At 27.8% G+C, this 19,289-nt stretch overlaps 1 protein-coding gene across 2 annotated transcripts in view; it reads left to right on the forward strand.

The window, feature by feature from the left end:
- LOC100209482 (F-box only protein 9) overlaps positions 1 to 19,289 on the forward strand; it is a 30,041-nt gene that overhangs the window by 1,374 nt on the left and 9,378 nt on the right. The window contains exons 3-10 of one of the 2 annotated variants that reach the window (XM_065796181.1): positions 56 to 113; positions 196 to 282; positions 10,012 to 10,054; positions 10,322 to 10,400; positions 16,238 to 16,339; positions 16,926 to 16,987; positions 18,198 to 18,286; positions 18,365 to 18,478. In XM_065796181.1, coding sequence (XP_065652253.1) covers positions 56 to 113; positions 196 to 282; positions 10,012 to 10,054; positions 10,322 to 10,400; positions 16,238 to 16,339; positions 16,926 to 16,987; positions 18,198 to 18,286; positions 18,365 to 18,478 — 634 coding nt within the window. The remainder of the gene's footprint in view (positions 1 to 55; positions 114 to 195; positions 283 to 10,011; positions 10,055 to 10,321; positions 10,401 to 16,237; positions 16,340 to 16,925; positions 16,988 to 18,197; positions 18,287 to 18,364; positions 18,479 to 19,289) is intronic. The other variant, XM_065796182.1, reaches the window with a different exon arrangement.

Below are 19,289 nucleotides of genomic sequence, written 5' to 3' on the forward strand. Positions count from 1 at the left end.
TATAATTTTTGTTATTAAATGTAACACTAGTAACACTAAAAAACCAATTTTTTAGGCTGCACAGTTTTTTAAGCAAGGTGCACAATTTGAAGCTGATGGAAACATAAATGCAGGTATAAGCAAGTTTTTTAAAATATCATTAATATTTATGTAATAATTTTTTTTGGTTTTTAATTGGGTAAGATTATTTTTCAGCTCTTTATTTCTATCGTCAGGCAGTCAGATTAGTTCCTGATATTGAGTTTAAGATTAAGTATGATGAAAGAGACCAGATTGATACAGGTAATATTTAAAATTAAGGGATTTAATTTTCTACCTTGAGAACCATGTTTGCAAACCCATAACTCATGGTTTTATATATGTATGTGTATATAAACATGCATACTAATAATTGTTTCTTATTCGCACATACAAACATTTTTTCTTACTTGTATGTGCTTATTTAAACATAAGTTATTATTAGTTATTTTGATTATTTCACCTAAAAATCTAATGTAGTTTAGTTAAATAATTTCAAAGTAATTAAGCTTAGTTTAAATAACTTTGAAACTTTAAACTTTTCTTGTAGTGAAACAGCTTTAATTAAAATAAAAACATATTAACTTCATGGTTTTATTTTGACGGTTTTTTTAAATTTGTTTTATCATTTGTTAAATTTGTTTTATCATTTGTTTGCATTTTTTCAGTTTAGTTTTCTTAGTTTTTTTTTCTTAGTTTTTATTTCTCTTTCCAGTTTATACATTTTTTAAATGTACCAGCTATATATATATATATATATATATATATATATATATATATATATATATATATATATATTATATATATATATATATATATATATATATATATATATATATATATATATATATTAGGGTAATAACTATTATCATAATTTTTCGTTACAAAACTGAAACCCTTTACATTAGAGGAGCAATTGTAGGTAAATGACAGTAGCAACATCAATTTTTAAAAAAATTGAAAAAAGTTCCCCACCTTTTTATTTTTTTTGTGCACACATCGCACAGTTTGACTATCGGTTTCAATTTCACATTGACTTTTTATATAACGTTCTATACTGCTTTTAAACACATTCTAGTCAGCTGTTTCCATTTGTTTATAAACAAGACATTTACAGATGGTTGTTAGTTTAGTAGTTTGTTAATAGATGTTGTTTATTATCTTTGTTTTGATCCCAGCTATATCGTGTGAAGTGTGAACTCGTTTGAATATTTTTGTTTTCAGTGCAAGATTGTCAAAAAAATGTCTTATAGAAATTCCAGCAACAGTGTAAAGTCAAACAGGTATATTTGGATAAAGAATCTACCCTCCTTTTCTAAACAAAAAAGGAATCCAAGTATTCCATCTGTTGAAAAGTTAACCAATCTCATATGGATCGAATCAAAGTTATGATTACGGATATAGAATTACTCTATAGCGAAATTCTAGACTTTCCACTATTATCCAGCGCACTTATCAGAAAGAAGCTCAATAGTCTGATTGATCTATATGATAAAAACAAAAAGAAACCGTCTGATAAATTCACTGCAACACTTTCTCAGTTATTTGATGTCACTAACGTTAATGGAGAATGGAAAAACACAGAGGATAAAGAGCTCTACCAGAGGCAAGTTAAGAGTGGAGGAAAGATAGGTTATTCAATGGTCAAACAAGTCCCCTTGGAATCAATCCACCCAAGAAAACGAATCTGACTATCAACAACTCAACCTCAAGCCAGCTCTACTCAATCCCAACCCACACAAACACATAAAAGTGACAGAATCTTCGGATTCTGAAACCTCTGATTCTTCACCCGAGTCGCCAACCTCTTCTTCCACGTCATCTTCTCCTGAATGCAACCAAAATACCAAAGATCAAGCACTACAACAGCGGGTTTACTAGTACTGAAAAACAATATTTCTACACATAAAGCACATGATGTTCTTGCAACCATTGCTGAGCATGGTCATGATGTGCCGGTTCCAAGTCAGGCGGGTGTCTGGAAACGAGTAATCTCTGAAGGACAGAAAATGAAAACCAAATTTGTTCAAAAACTTCAAAGCAAAGATCCCTATTGTCTCCAGTTTGATGGTAAAAGAATGCAAAGGGAAGAGTATCAAGTCGTTCTGCTGAAAAATTTGACAACCAAAATCAAACTCGGTATTCTTAAATGTGAGAGTGGTTCTGCCGCGGCCATTCACAAGGATCTACATCAGCTAATTGATGAATATGATGCTTGGGAAAATATTCGCATGATAATCTGCGACACGACCGCAGTAAATACTGGTCATTTGCACGGGATTGTAAAGCTCATACAGGATAATGTCTTGAGCAAGGGCTTTCAGAAGCCACAATATATTGGCTGTCAGCACCATGTGCTCGACCTTCTTCTGAAGCATGTCATGGATTTTCTTATTCAAGAGCCAATGACCAAACTAGAACTCAACTATACCTTCATTAACAAATTAACAGAAAACTATGTCTCACTTCAGGCTGATTACCATCTCGTTGCGACAGATGATGTTAACACAGGCGAGAACCCTGGATGGCGAGATGATTTTAAGTTCTTATATGAACTATGTCAGGCATATTGTCATTACAAAACAACTTCAAGTTGGCCTAGAATCAGCTGGAAGAAACTCCCAAATTTACACCAGGCAAATTGGAACTCACATGCGATATATGATATTATAGCATTATTTCTGATACCAGATTGGCGCAGCATCCTCGCTCAAGCATGCGACTTCATCTGCTACAAATGGGCAAATGCTTGGTTCCATTCGCAACACTACAATGAAGCGTCCTTCAATGAACTGTTTACCTCACTCATGAAGATAAAATGTAAGAAAGCAGTTAAGTTTTTGAAGATGCATTAGTCAGTCGAAGATTCATTAATTGACATTCCCAGATCTAACCAAATTGCTGAACGTGCTGTAAAGCTGATGGAGTAACTTCATGTGAAATCAAGAAAAATTGATTTTTTGAACCTGAAGTTCATAGCAAAAACTATTTTTTATACATTTCTTGTACATTTTGGACAAATTGCTATTCTGTATCTTATTTGTTAATAAAATTTCCTTAGTTATTACTATTACTCTTTTGAATAAAAAACACATGTCATTTAAAAAAAAATAAATTAATTTTTCACTTTTTTCTTCCGAAGAGGTAGGGGGGAGGAAACTTTTTAAAAAAAAATCAAAAATGCAATTTATATTCTTCAATTACTCATAAACTTTCCTCGATTGCAAGTGGTTTCATTAAAAATTTTTTTTTGTTATCACACTAATATATATATATATATATATATATATATATATATATATATATATATATATATATATATATATATATATATATATATATATATATATATATATATATATATATATATATATATATATATATATTAGGCCAGGTGGATTACCTGATGATGCTGACCACAATAAGTCAACGAAATATTGTAAATATATTATTATATCTAAAATATATTTAAAAAAGTAGTTTTTCGCTGCCTTTTTTATTAAAATCAATTTATTTATATATATATTGTATAACAAGATGTGACTTTTAAAGATATATATATATATATATATATATATATATATATATATATATATATATATATATATATATTTATATATATATATTTATATTTATGTTTTTATATATATATATATATATCTGTATATATATATATATATATATATATATATATATATATATATATATATATATATATATATATATATATATATAATATATATATATATATATATATGTATATATACATATATATGTATATATACATATATATCTACATATCAGGCCTTGTTTTAAATTAAAACGGCTTAGCTCATTAGTGCATTGTGATTTTGACGTCATAAAATTATCTTTATTTTTTTATTTATCGAAGGAAATTAACTTTTTTAACTACTGCAAGAAAATAAATTACCACAAGACAAGTTTATTTTACTAATTAAGAAAAACAAATCTAGAAGTGTTATTTTCTAAATGTACATATTGTGGAATGTTTATTTTGTTTCAAAAATTTTTTTTAATATTAAATAATTAGATTTAATATTACATTTTTTATTATCATTCAATGTAAATTAATTGCTTTCTTTTCTCGAAATGTATATAAATGAATTAAAATATCTCAAATTTTTTTTTTATTATTTCTTAAAAATCCAACTTTGCAAATAAAGATTTTTTTCTTGTTGCCAAGAAAAAAAAACTCAAGTTAATTACTTAACTAGCACTTTTTTTTGTGACGAAGATTTGTGTATAAATGAATTAAAATATCTCAAAATTTTCTTTCATTATTTTTTAAAATTCCAAATTTTCAATTAATGATTTTTTTCTTGTTGCAAAAAAAAAAAAAACTTTAAAAAAGTTAATTACTTTACCAGAAATTTTTTTTGTGACAAAGATTTAAGTTTCCAAGTATCATTTATTAAAAAATATATACCATTGTGCTTTCACAGTGCATTGTTATAAGTTATAACATGTTAACGAGGAGTTTATTTTTTTGTTTAAAAATTGAAAAGGAGGAAAAAAATAGAGAAATAAATCTTTTTTTTTTTTACTTAAACGACTATTTTTTCAAAATTCTTTCTAAATTATAAGAAAATTTCTGTTTTTAATTTTATGATATTGTACAATCTGTTCATTATATCAAGCTGATGTAACTTTTATAAAATATTATTTTTCTAAACTATTATTTACTATATGAGTAGGATCATTGGGACTTAAATATCTTGGTAAACAATGTTTTTTTGTTAAGCATTGGTTTGATAAAGGGCAGGTATTCTTATTAAAGGAAAATTAAAAAAACTTGTTGATATATTTAAAAGAAACGATCTCACTATATCAATACACTGCAATACGAAAGTTATAAATTACCTTGAATCTTAATGACCATACTTTTCAACCATATTCTAAGCCCAGAAATTCTTTAAATTATATTCACGTTGATTCAATTGTTCACAATTTAAATATAACGTTTCTTTTGTGTTTTTTTGTTAACTATTTTATTAAGAATTTAAATAATACATTTGTTTTCTCATTTTTATTTTTTCAAATAATTTTATTCTGAATTTAAATAAAATATTTTTTGTCTATATTTTAATTATTTTATTTAGAATTGTTTGTTTTGCCATTTTTGTTTTATTTCTTTTTTTTTGGAATATATATATATATATATATCAATATAAATATCAATATATATATATATATATATATATATATATATATATATATATATATATATATATATATATATATATATATGTATATATATATATATATATATATATATATATATATATATATATATATATATATATATATATATATATATATATATATATATCAATATATATATATTTTTTAGGAGTCAGCATCAGGTCGACAAAAAAAAAAGTTGATACAAAGGTCTTACCATAAAACAAAGAAATGATTATAGAAATATATATATATATATATATATATATATATATATATATATATATATATATATATATATATATATATATATATTTACATATATATATTTACATATATATATGTATATATTTATGTATTTATATATGTATATATGTAAATATATATATCTATATATCTATATACATACACAGACTTTGGAGTTAGGGTCAGAATTTGGCAATGCCGACCTAACTGCTGATCAAGAAGTGTTTGACGTCAGCAAAAAATCGCCAACCTCGTTTCTATGTTTTATGAACTGACCTTTGTTTCACATTTTTTCTGCTGATCTGATGCCAACCTTACACAGATTAAGGTTGGCAATAATTTGCCAACCTTAATATTCTTAATTCCGATGGCTGTATATATATATATATATATATATATATATATATATATATATATATATATATATATATATATATATATATATATATATATATATACACAGTATGTCAAAAAAGTCTAACTGATGATTTTTTATTAAAAACAAGTTTTTATATGCTTAAATTTAGATTTTTTACCTGAATTTTTATTTTTGATTTTTAATTTATATCAAAAAACATTTTTATAACAATAAATTAATATTCTTATACTTAGAACAAAAATTATCCACTAAATTAGAAAAGTCAAAAAAGTGTATCACCCCTTAAATAATTATTTCACTATTATAAAATTAATAGTCTATTTGTGCGCCTTTTGCCTTGATGACTGCAAGGCATCTTTTAGGCATTGAACTTACTAAGTTTTTAAGTCATTGTGTGTCAAATTTTTCCCACTCCTCAATGAGAATTGTCTTTAATTGTGACAAACTGGATGGTTTTTGATCAGCTACTTTAATTTTAAAAAGATTCCATAAATTTCAATTGGATTTAGGTCTAGTGACTGAGGAACCCAATCTAACATCTTAATACTGTTTTTCTTTAACCACTCAGTAGGTAACTTTGATGTGTGTTTAGGATCTCCATCCTGTTGAAAGATAAAATTACAAGATAAGCCAGCACTTCTGGTGCTTGATCTCAGTTTTCGCTTCAGAATATCAGTATAAACCTCTTTTGTCATTATTCTGTCAATGAATTCGAGTTCTCCAACACCACTCCAAGCAAAATAGCCCCAAACCATCATTCAACCTATGATAAGAGGAAAAAATAAGTTAGAAGCATATATCATATTGAAATGTTATAATAAAGCTTAATGTTACCTCCTCCATGCTTGACAGTTGGTCTTCTACATTTAAGATTTAGGCGTTCACCATTTTTTCTCCATTTGCGTATGATACCATCAGAATTAAACAAACATATTTTTGTTTCATTGGACCATAAAACTCTTTGCCATTGGTCAATAGTCCAACTCGAATGTTTCTTAGCCCAAGCCAATCTTTTCTTTTGATTCTTTTTACTCAAAAAAAAAACTTTTTTGGAGCAACTCTACCTACAAAACCTTGATTTTTCAAGCAATTGCGAACAGTTTGAGGATTTATAGTTATACCATGATCTGTTTGTAAATCTTTTGCAAGCTTTGGTGCAGATAATCTTCGATCTTGTTCAACTTTTTGAATAATTTTTCTATCAATGCGTAAGGTGTGTAGTGCGGTAGTGGTGTAGTGGTAAGAGCGCTCGCTTTGTAAGCGAGAGGTTCGGAGTTCGACTCCCACCACATCCCTGGAAGTACCGCGCTCAACTTAGTTTCTCTGCGCAGCGGCCTTGCTCGGCAAGGTTCGTGTTTCGGAGTTAAAGAGTTGAGAGAGGGTTGCACCACAAATAACAACTAAAAAAAATAAAAAACACAAAAAAATGAGTAGCCTCCTCGACTGTAGTGGCCCCCCTCGGGCCTTGGGGAGGTGAATAATCTAAAAAAAAAAAAAAAAAAAGGTAGTCTTAGCTGGGCGTCCTTTTCTTGCCAAATTTTTTACAGTACCTATTTTTTTATATTTTCTAATGATATTTCCTACACTATTACGCTTAACATTTACTATTTTAGAAATAGTTTTATATCCTTTTCCAATTTTATAGTGTCCCAGAATCAGTTTTTTTTACTGATTCATGAATTTCATATCTTTTTGCCATGATTTTTCTATTAAGAACCTAAAAAGAAAACAAACTTTGCTAAAAAATTAGTTAGAATAACTTCTATCAATCAAATTTGTTTGTTTTTGGCTTTTTTTCTGCAATTTTACTAAGTTAAACAACAGAAAAGTTAAAAAATGATTAGGGGGTGATACACTTTTTTGACTTACACTTTTTATAATTTAGTGGATAATATTTGTTTTAAGTATAAGAATATTAATTTCTTGTTATAAAAATGTTTTTTGATATAAATTCAATATTAAAAATAAAATTGAGGTCACAAATCTAAATTTGATTATATAAAAATTTGTTTTTATGGAAAAATCGACAGGGGGTGATTTTTTTGACTGTATATATATATATATAATATATATATATATATATATATATATATATATATATATATATATATATATATATATATATATATATATATTCTTCTGATCACAGTTTGATCTCTCTAAAACTAATTCTTCTAAAACTAATTCAGTTCTTCTGATCACAGTTTGATCTCTCTAAAACTAATTCTTCTAAAACTAATTCAGTTCTTCTGATCACAGTTTGATCTCTCTAAAACTAATATCTCATTCTTCTTCATCACCTGAATCCCCCTATTATCGTACCTCTTACAACTACAGTAAAGCTGACTTGGATTCTTTCCGTGATTTTCTTTGTGATGGCCCTTGGGTAAAAATCTTTCGTCTTCCTGTCAACAAATGTGCTTCTTACATAACTTTGTGGATTCAGGCTGGCATGGAATCTTTTGTTCCCTCTCGACGATTCCAGGTCAAGCCTCACTCTCCTCCATGGTTTTCCTCACACTGTGCTGCTGCGATTGCCAATCAAAACCGTTACTTCCACATTTATCAGCAAAACAATTCTCCAGAAAACAGACGTCTGTTTATTACTGCTAAAAACAATTTTAAAAAGGTTTTGTTTAACGCCAAAACCCGCTATTCTCAGGTCATGAAATCTTGTATCTCATCTCAAAAATTAGGCTCTCATGACTTCTGGAGGATCTTCAATAAAATCAAAAATAAGAGCAAATCTATAATTATATATATCAATATATATATATATATATATATATATATATATATATATATATATATATATATATATATATATATATATATCAATATATATATCAATATATATATCAATATATATATATATATATATATATATATATATATATATATATATATATATATTGATATATATATATATATATATATATATATATATCTATATATATATATAAATAAATTAGTAAAAACACTTATCTAATTTTTGATTACTTCAACACTGTGTTTCACCATCAGTAGGTTCATCAGGAAGAATCATTCAATCAAGGACTCTTCCTGATGAACCTACTGATGGTGAAACACTGTGTTGAAGTAGTCAAAAATTTGATAAATGTTTTTACTAATTTATTATTGCCTTGCTCTTTTAGAACATTGAGCACTCTGTTTGTAGAATACACTAACATAAATTATATATATATATATATATATATATATATATATATATATATATATATATATATATATATATATATATTTATATATTTATATATATATATATATATATATATATATATATGTTGATATATATATATATTGATATATATATATATATATATATATATATATATATGCATATATATATATATATATATATATATATATATATATATATATATATATATATATATATATATATATAGTTCTATAGTTTGTTGCATTTGGGAGTATGGAAGGAAAAAAATGATTCTTATGCAAACAAATACGTCACTTTTAATTACTTTTGACTTTCGTCCAACATTTGCCTGTTGTCAGAAAGTAAAAACCAAATTATTCGTTTTTTACAAAAACTGCTAAAACTCAAATTTAATTGACCAAAATGTTTTTAACAATATAAACAATGTTTTTATTTTTATTTTTTTTACTGTAAATCATGCGCGGAGTGCTGCTACATCGACTATCTTATAGCCTGACTTGCAACAAAGTGCTGCTACATCGACTGACAAATAGCCTGGCTCGCAACGGATTGCTACTATATCGACTGACAAATAGCCTGACTCGCAATGGAGTGCTGCTACATCTACTATCTTTTAGCCTGACTCACAAGGGAGTGCTGCTACATCAACTGAGGGTTTGGTTGTGGCAGGCAGTTTATCAATTGATAAAAAAAAAAGTTCCGGTCTTGCATTTTAATTTTTACTTTTTGTCAACAAAATACGGAAAAAACTTTCTGACAACATATAAGAGTTTATATATATACACATGTACAAACACACATAGAAAAAAAATCAATTATTTAAAATAAAGTTAATAATATCCTACTTTAATAAAAAGGAACCAAAGAAATGAAATTTAAATATGTAATATTGTGTGTTAAGTTAAAAGCTCATACTGCTCTTTTTGAATCTTTAATTAAAAGCTTTTTTGTGTTTAATGTTTAGAGCAAGAAGTAAAAATTAGTTTTCCTGACAATAGTACTGAGATGTAAGTGATTTTAAGTGTTTTTTGTCATATTATTTTTGTAAGTTAGAAAATTATTCATAATATCGCTAACTCTTAATAACCCTTTTTAACACCCTAATACCTTGATATTTATACTTTATTTGTAATTAATTCTATTAAATTAATAATTATGTTATTATTTAATGTTTGTTTTTACTTTTTAATACCCTAAAAATGTTTCTAATACCCATTTTCTTCATTTTTTCTTTCAATTTGTGGTTTAGTTTTGTATAATAACTCTTTTTACAGCAATGCCTTGGAAACACTAACAATTTCTTTGCAATATTTAAATGTTAAAGGATCATGCATTGCTGAAGCTCCTCAAAAGGTTTTAAATATTTTTATTATATATATATATATATATATATATATATATATATATATATATATATATATATATATATATATATATATATATATATATATATGTATATATATATATATATGTATATATATATATATATATATATATATATATATATATATATATATATATATATATATATATATATATATATATATATATATATATATATATATATATATATATATATATATATATATATATATATATATATATATATATATACAGTATTGGACAAAACATTTGCAACCAACATCGAACAATGCTAAAAAGTGTTCCTAATTTTACATGTCTTAAAAACGAAACGAACTATACTACCACAGCAAACAGTTCAGGAGTCTGGAGTCATAGCATGCCATGACATGAGCAATCAGCTGACAGGTGACAGCACACAGGCAGAATTTTGTTGACAAGTGCCATTTTGCAGCGGACAAAACAAGTGCAACTTTTTTGGTTTGTTTCATTTTCTTAAGTCTGGTCCGTGTCAACGTCACGGAAGTTTTTTAATAATTAAAGGAAGTGTCCAGAAGTTTCCAGAAGTTTCCAGAAGCATGCAGAAGCTCCCAGAAGTTTCCAGAAGAAGCATCTGGAAGCATCCAGTAGCATCCAGAAATATCCAGAAAAATTCAGAAGCATCCAGACGCATCCAGAAGCTTCCAGAAGCATCAAAAAGAAACATCTAGAATCTTCCAGAACAGGTTCACACAGGTTCATTTTACTATATAAGAGACATGTAAATCGACATGTAATTCAGTCAGTATATGGAAGTCAATCAGTCATTATTATCAAGACAGTTTATCGAAGTGAGTTTTATCAAAGTGCTATATCAAAGAACATCAATACAAGAAGTGAAATACAACAAGTGTTTCATTACATCAATACAGACAACCAAGACGTTGTGTTCCACAGAGCCTTATTGTATCATCACAAGGTAAATGTAACACGGTAAGCCTTGAGAAGCGTGATTATTTATTTTTATTATTTTTATGACTTCAAGTGCAAAAATGGCTCCCGACAGTCTTTGATTGGAACTAAGAAAGAAAATTATTGGCGATTACGTAAGTGGAATGTCACAAAAAAGTATTTGTGATCAATATCGCGTGAAAAATGGACCGTATCGAGTCTATGTTCCAAATATCGTTCTACGGGGAAGTTGGCAGCAGATAACAAAGGTGGAAGACCGCGTTCCACCACTTCTAGAGAGGATTCTATGATCGTCAGATCCGTCAAGAAGGATCCCTGGATATCATCAGTCGAGATACAAAAGCAATTAGAGCTGCCTGTATCGGACCAAACAATCAGACGATGTGCTGTTGAAGCTGGATTGTTTTCTCGACGCCCTGCAAAGAAACCGCTGATTTCACTAAAAAACCAGAAGAAAAGACTCCTGTTTGTTACATCTCATATTGACTGGAATGTGCAGAAATGGCGAACTGTCCTGTTCAGTGATGAATCGAAGTTCAACAAAATTGGGAGCAATGGCATTTACTGTGTACGTCGGCCGGCTGGAAAACGCCTCGATTTACGTTACTGCCATAAGACCGTGAAGCATGGCGGAGGCAATGTTATGGTCTGGGGGTGTTTTTCTGCTAAAGGTCTAGGTCTAATACATCGAAACAATGGAATAATGGACCATTTCATGTATAAAAATATCCTGAAAGATGTTATGTTACTTAATGCTGAATGGAATATGCCAATAAAATGGGTTTTTCAGCAAGACAACGATCCGAAACACACTGCAAAAGTAGTCAAGCAGTGGTTTCAAGACAACCACCTATTGGTGATGGATTGGCTGCCTCAATCTTCGGATCTCAACCCTATCGAAAACCTGTGGGAGATCGTCAACGGCAGAATTAATCGTGAAGGTGTTCGTAATAAGGATCAACTTTTTGAACAAATCCAAAAGGCCTGGGAAGCGATTCCACAAAGTTTCATTGATCACCTGATCGAATCTATGCCTCGAAGATGCAAGGCTGTGATCAACAACAAAGGATTTGCCACAAAATATTGATAGCGAAATACAGCTTGGTCAACATTTTGTTGAGTTGTACTTGTTTTATCCAGAAGGAAATCAACTTTTTTTAATACTTTTGATTAATTTATCAATTTTCGTGTACAAATAATGAACTTTTTTTTTTTTTTTTTTTTGAGCAGTAAAAATAAAAATTTTTATAATTTAATTTTTGGTCTTAATGATTGTAATAATCACTGGTTTAATGTTTGCAATAGTTTCTACTTTTAAAGCTATTTTCAAGAAACAAAAAATAATTAACTTTTCAAAATGTATGCGTTATATAAAACTTTCTTCCTCACTTGCATTAAGTTCTAAATCTGTTACTGTAGCTAGATTTATGTTCAACTTTCAGGAATGATCCTCGCAATGCGATGCGATTTAATCTTGATATCGCTTTAAATAAAATGAAAATATAAAAAAAATTGTTTCTTTATATTTTCATTTTATTAAAATCGCGTTTTTCATACTCTATTTGAGATTTCTTGTTAGAATAATTTTTAGTTAGAAGCTTATATTATGTGTTAACAACATAAAACGTATAAATAAAATATTTGTATGGCTAACTTTGAGAGTCTTTAAGTATATTAAGTACATTCAATAGTCGAGTAACTGTAACTTACTGTAGTAATTTAACTAGTTGTTTTGATTTAGTTTATATGTAAATTTACTGCAAAATATTTTATTTAGTCAGTAAATCAAACTAAATATAAACTTCAAAATATTATTGGCTTCCACGCAGAGATTTAAAGTAATTTAAATTCAAAAGTGCTTTATTGAATTAAAATCCCCGCGCATTTTTTTGTATTAGTTAATTCACCTCTCCAAGGCCCAGAAGACCACTACAGATGAGGAGGTTACTTAATTGTGGTTATAACCCTCTCTCAACTCTATAACTCTGAAACACAAACCTTGACGTACAAGGTCGCTGCGTGGAGAAACAAGTTTTATATATATTAGTAAGAAAACATCAATTAATACAAATTCTCTTAATACAATTGATAATTTGTTATTAGAAATTTTTGCTGGATTATGGGTACCAGCATCATCAGCTCGTAAAAGAATTTAATGCAAAAAATTTTTGTTTTTGTTTGTAACATTAGAAAAATTTAAAATTAACTGACGTCAGCAGTTAAATGGCTTCTTTCTTGCTTACGTAAAAGTGTAAAAAATGGATTCCAAAATTTAGTTTTCACAAACTGCCCGTTATCTAAACTAATTCCGCCATGTAAAGGTGAACATTGGAATCTCTGTATTTCAAAAGCGTTGTACACTTTTTGATCAAATTTGATTAATGAGATTAATTTCCATATTCAAATGTTTAACAAAAATGGGTACAACATATGCCATCTTAAAAGGATTGCAAACTTAATTGGAAATGGTCCCTAAAAATCAACAAAGTTCAATCACACTCTTTTAACCTCCCTACTGTATCGCTATTGTGGATACCATCACTATCCCCAAAACTAAGGAAAATATTTCGGAAAGCTGGCTATAGAGTAGTCTTCAAATCAAATCCAAATTTAAGAATATTACTAACGTTAAAAAACAAAACTAAACTGCCACATAATAGTCAACCTGGAACTTATTTGATTGAATACAAATGCTCAAAGAGATACGTAGATGAAACTAAACTTCAAATTAGGACTCAGCAATATCTAAAAAGTTTAAATGAGGGGCAACATCAGTCTGCAATAGCCACCCATAATAAGTTTTGCTCACAAGAAATAAAGTGAGAAAACATAAAAACTATTAAAGTTGAAACAAAAAAATTTGATCGAAAAATGCACAAAGCTCTTGAAATACATAGGTTCCAATGTTCACCTTTACATGGCGGAATTAATTTAGATAACGGGCAGTTTGTAAAAACTAAATTTTGGAATCCGTTTTTTACATTTTTACGTAAGCAAGAAAGAAGCCATTTAACTGCAGACCTCAGTTAATTTTAAACTATTTCTAACATTACAAAAAAAAAATTTTTTTTTGTATAAAAATTTTTTACGAGCTGATTATGCTGGTAACCATAATCCAGCGAAAATTTCTAATAACCAATTATTAATTGTATTAAGAGAATTCGTATTAATTGTTTTCTTCCTAATATAACATGCTCTTATACACAATGTCAACACTAAAGATATATATATATATATATATATATATATATATATATATATATATATATATATATATATATATATATATATATATATATATATATATATATATATATATATATATATATTGGTGGGCTTTGGCAGGATTAATGAGTGCGCATGCTGAGAAAAACTCTTATAAAACAGGCATAGGGAACTAAGCTATTATAATAAGAAAAAAAGAGCCTTCCATTCTGTCTCAAGCTTTGACCATAACTCATCAAGTGTTCTTGGGGTGCTTACTTTGACTTTCCTAAAAAGCTCTTTCCACAGATTCTCAATTGAATTCATATTGGGACTCTGTGGTGCCCAGTCCACCACAACCACCCCTTTTTGACAAAGATAGTCAGTTACTTTTCTTGCCTTGTGTCATGGAGCATTATCATGCATGAAAATAAACTAACCACCTCTGCCGAAAAGATCCACAGGGGAAGGTAGTATGTGAAATTGTAAGACCTAGACATACTGATGCTGTCTTAGGGATAATCCATAAATTATGTCATGTTATTAGGGGGAGGGGGTTGTTGGTTTTGCGAGGACTCATACAAAACTTGCTTCTTAAGTGTTATGATTTTATGACAGGGGGGGGGGGAGGAGGTCAAAAACAGTCAAAAATTACGTGACATAATTTATGATCAACCCCTTACAGTCCCCACATGCCTGTACAGATGACCAACACCAAGATCCGACATGCAACCTTAAACCATGGCTGGTCCATCCACAATGCTTAACCAATTTTGATGTTCATGGGCAAAATTTAGTCATTTACAACAATTTGCATTTGAAAGTAGAGGTTTTTTGACAGCCGCACTACCACGTAATCCTACTTCTACTAGTCTTTTACGAACAGTATTTTTTCCTTAAAAAAACTTTTGAGTTGATTTTGGGGATAGTTAGGCAACAGTTTTCAATTGAGGTCCAAACAATAATCTGATTTTCACAAACTGTCATCTTTTGTGGTTGCCTGCTTCTGGGTCGATCATTGCAACTTTTGATTTGTCTGTGCTTTGATACAATCTTGGATACGTTGCCTGGTGTTGTATGTATCTTCTTGGTGATTTTTGAGTGTGAATCTCCTTGCTCAACCTTAAAAACTTTTAACCTCTCCTTCATTGATAGTCTCCGATAACCAAGCATCTTATCTACAATGAGCACTAAAAAGTTAAGATAACATATATTTTATACATTTTTTAAGATGCGGCATTAAAACACGTATATGCTGATTTATAACAGACTATATATATAATAAATAACAGACTATATCATAATTACGATAATAATAGCAAAATGTTACAAAAAAGCCAAGTAAAAGTAATATAATGATAAAGTTTCAAATCTGTCATGTTTTTAATTGTTGTCAAAGTAAATAACCAAAGAAGTTATAGTGAAGTGAACAGAGAGTGATTTGGGAGTAATTTGCACTAATGTAATAGTATTATGTTGAAGAAAATTGTAAAAATGTTGCAAATTTTTAAATTTTAGGAATGTTTTGTTACTTATTGGAAGGAACTGTATATATACACATACATAAAAACATTTTTTGCCATTTGTCAATATGATAAATAATGAAATAAGTTAAATTATTAATAAATAGTACACCATAAAATTTTTTTGAAGATTTTGAAAAATTTTATTAGGGTTTGCATATATCAGCACTACCTACCGAACTGCTTAATGTTATTATTCGCTGGATTGTTTCTTTGGATCTAGATATTAAATCTCTGGAACGACTGTCATTAGTATGTTGTATTAAATATATGTAATTAATGATTGTTAGTGGATATATTAGCATTGTTTTCTTAATATTTTCATTTTTCTAATTTGTGATAAATAGTATTTATTTTTCTATAGATTCTATGGTCTAATAAAATAATCCATTGTAAAATAGACATTAAAAATAAACTTAAAGCCATAAAAAAGAAAATCTAAACACTACAAGATCTTTATTTTTTAATTGCATTAAAATTAATAATATAAAATTACTTTTAATTAAATTCAAATGACTTTTAAGGTAGGTGAACAAAGCAAATAAAGTTCTAACCTCAGTGTAACTACCACACTAAAACCATGCAAGACTTTTTGAATTTTCTCTTAAAGCAGTTATGCTATTATGTTTATTATTTCTTTTTTATATTTTTATGTATTTATATATTTATATATTTATATTTTTATATATTTATATTTTTATATATTTATATTTTTATATAGGTGTTCAAGTTAAATAGGTTTTATTAGTTTAATTAAATTTAAGTTCATTAAGGTGGTTTGTTTTTTCAATTGTAAAAATTAAATCTAATTAAAATTTAGTTAGGTTTATTTAATTAGGTTTGCAAGTGGTTTTATACATGTGTCAGAGATGAAGATTTATGGAAAACGATTTGCAAAAAGTAATTCTTTTAGTGTTTTTTAAAGTTATTTGTACTCAAATTTTTATCCAACGTGTTGATCACAAAAGCATCATTGATCTAAAATAGAAAAAGGTATTAACAGTTAAATCAAGACAAAGAATATATAAGATAAGGATAAGAAAAATGTATAAGGATGTGGCTGATATTTGAGCAATACAAGCTTGAGGTATAAGAATGTTAATAAAATGCAGGACAAAATCATGATGATGATGATGATGATGATGATGATGATGATGATGATGATGATGATGATGATGATGATGATGATGATGATGATTATGGTGATAATGATGATCTCTTCTTTCAGCTAAAACAAAATTGAAGTCAACAGTCAAAAATACATAGTGAACAGGCTAAAGCATAAAGATTCAAGTCATTGTAAAAAATGATAAGGCCTTTGAAGAGATTGCAGTGGCAGATATTTTTTGACCTTGTATAAATAGCTTTCTAATATAGTACTCGTTATATATTATTTATATATTATCTAATAAGGAAGAGGAGGAAGTTTTCAACATGGTTTTGAATGTAAATATTAGTAATATAAATAATATAAAGTCTGTATTTCCAATGATCATTAAAGCTTTGCTATTTAGACTTTTTCAATAGAGCCAGATTGGAATTCAATGTTAATTAAAATAAATATAAGAAATAAAATATAATTGTTTTTATTTTAATTATGTAGTATTTAGTTCTAATTCTAAATAAAATAATTAAAATAAAATTCTAAATAAAATAATACTGTATAATTAATATGTGTCTACTCAAGCGTGGTCGTTTTTAATTTTTCTAATAAATTATAAGTTTTATGTTTTTTTTTAAAAAAAAAAGTTTGTTTTAAAGGTTGGAGAAAGTTTAAAAACTTTAAAAAGTTTTTTGTTTATTAATTGATAGACTACCTGCCCCAACCAAACCCTCAGTCAATGTATCGGCACTTCCTTGTAACAGCAGACTATAAGATAGTCATTGTAGCAATTTTTTACTGTAAAACTCTGCACATGTTTTACAGTAAAAAAGTAAAAATAAAAAGATTCAGCTTTTAAAAACACTCTAGTCTTTTAATTTGGGCTTTTGTGGTTTTTTTAAAAAAACAATATATTTAATTAGTTTTCTCAATTAAGTTAATGTGTAGGAATGTGTAGGAATATGTATATATATATATATATATATATATATATATATGCTTTTTTAGAATTTGGGGTACGTCTTGCAAAGTCACACATTTATACTCTAATTCTTGGAGATTGATGTATTATCAGCGACCTCATATACAATATAATGGTATATAAATATGTTGTGTTTTTAATCTTTACTTAATTTTTAGTTTTTTTTCCAAAAATCAAAACAATATGTTTACAGGTCTTTATATAAGTGTAAATACTTATGTACGTACTGGAGAACAAACATTGAACAGCAGCTATAAACCATGTCATCTGGTACAATACTGCAAATACCTGCGCTTTTTTACTGACGGTAATTATGTTTTAATTTTAAATATTTGTTTTAAATTGTTAAAATAAATGCGCAATTTTAATAGATTGCTAGAATAAAGTTAAGAAATTCATTAATAGAGAAACTCCTTACTAAAATAACAAAGATTGTGAGAAGCTTGTAAACCTTGAATGGTAATTGACCTAGTGGTAGTGTCTTAATAAAAATACTCATTCTTGATCTGCAAATCAAGTAAATACCCAGGAAAGGCATGCAGTTTTAAAATTTTTTTAAGTTTTTGAATATTATGTGTGTTTGAAATCCTTAATTTTTTATTTAATAAATTTATATCATTCTTATACTGCGGATTCAGGTTGGCATTAAATCTCATGATATTACTCTGATTATGACTATCAACAATATTACACTCATTGATACTATTATGGTCAATTTATTATTGCAAGAAAAAAAGGTGCTATCTGATGCAAAGCTCCATTATTTTCAGTTCACTTTTGCTATCTTATCTCAGAAGTTAGGCTCAAGGGACTTTTGGAAAATCTTCAACAGCGTCATTAACATGGGTAGGTCTAACATTCCATCTCTCATTCATGACACTGATCTTGTTACCTCTCCCAAGGATAAGGCTGAACTATTTGCAAAGAACTTTTCTTCTAATTCGACTCTTGAATCTTATAGCCATTCTCTTTCTTCCATTCCTATTACACAGGTTAACCCATTGTTAGACATTCAAATCACTCCAGCGTCTGTTGCTAAAGTCATTTCTCGATTAAACTCTTTTATGGCTTGTGGTCTAGACAACATTCCTGTCATAGTCTTGCAAAATTGTTCTCCA

The sequence above is a fragment of the Hydra vulgaris genome, chromosome 04 (genome assembly GCF_038396675.1).
Source record: "Hydra vulgaris chromosome 04, alternate assembly HydraT2T_AEP".
NCBI lineage: Eukaryota > Metazoa > Cnidaria > Hydrozoa > Anthoathecata > Hydridae > Hydra > Hydra vulgaris.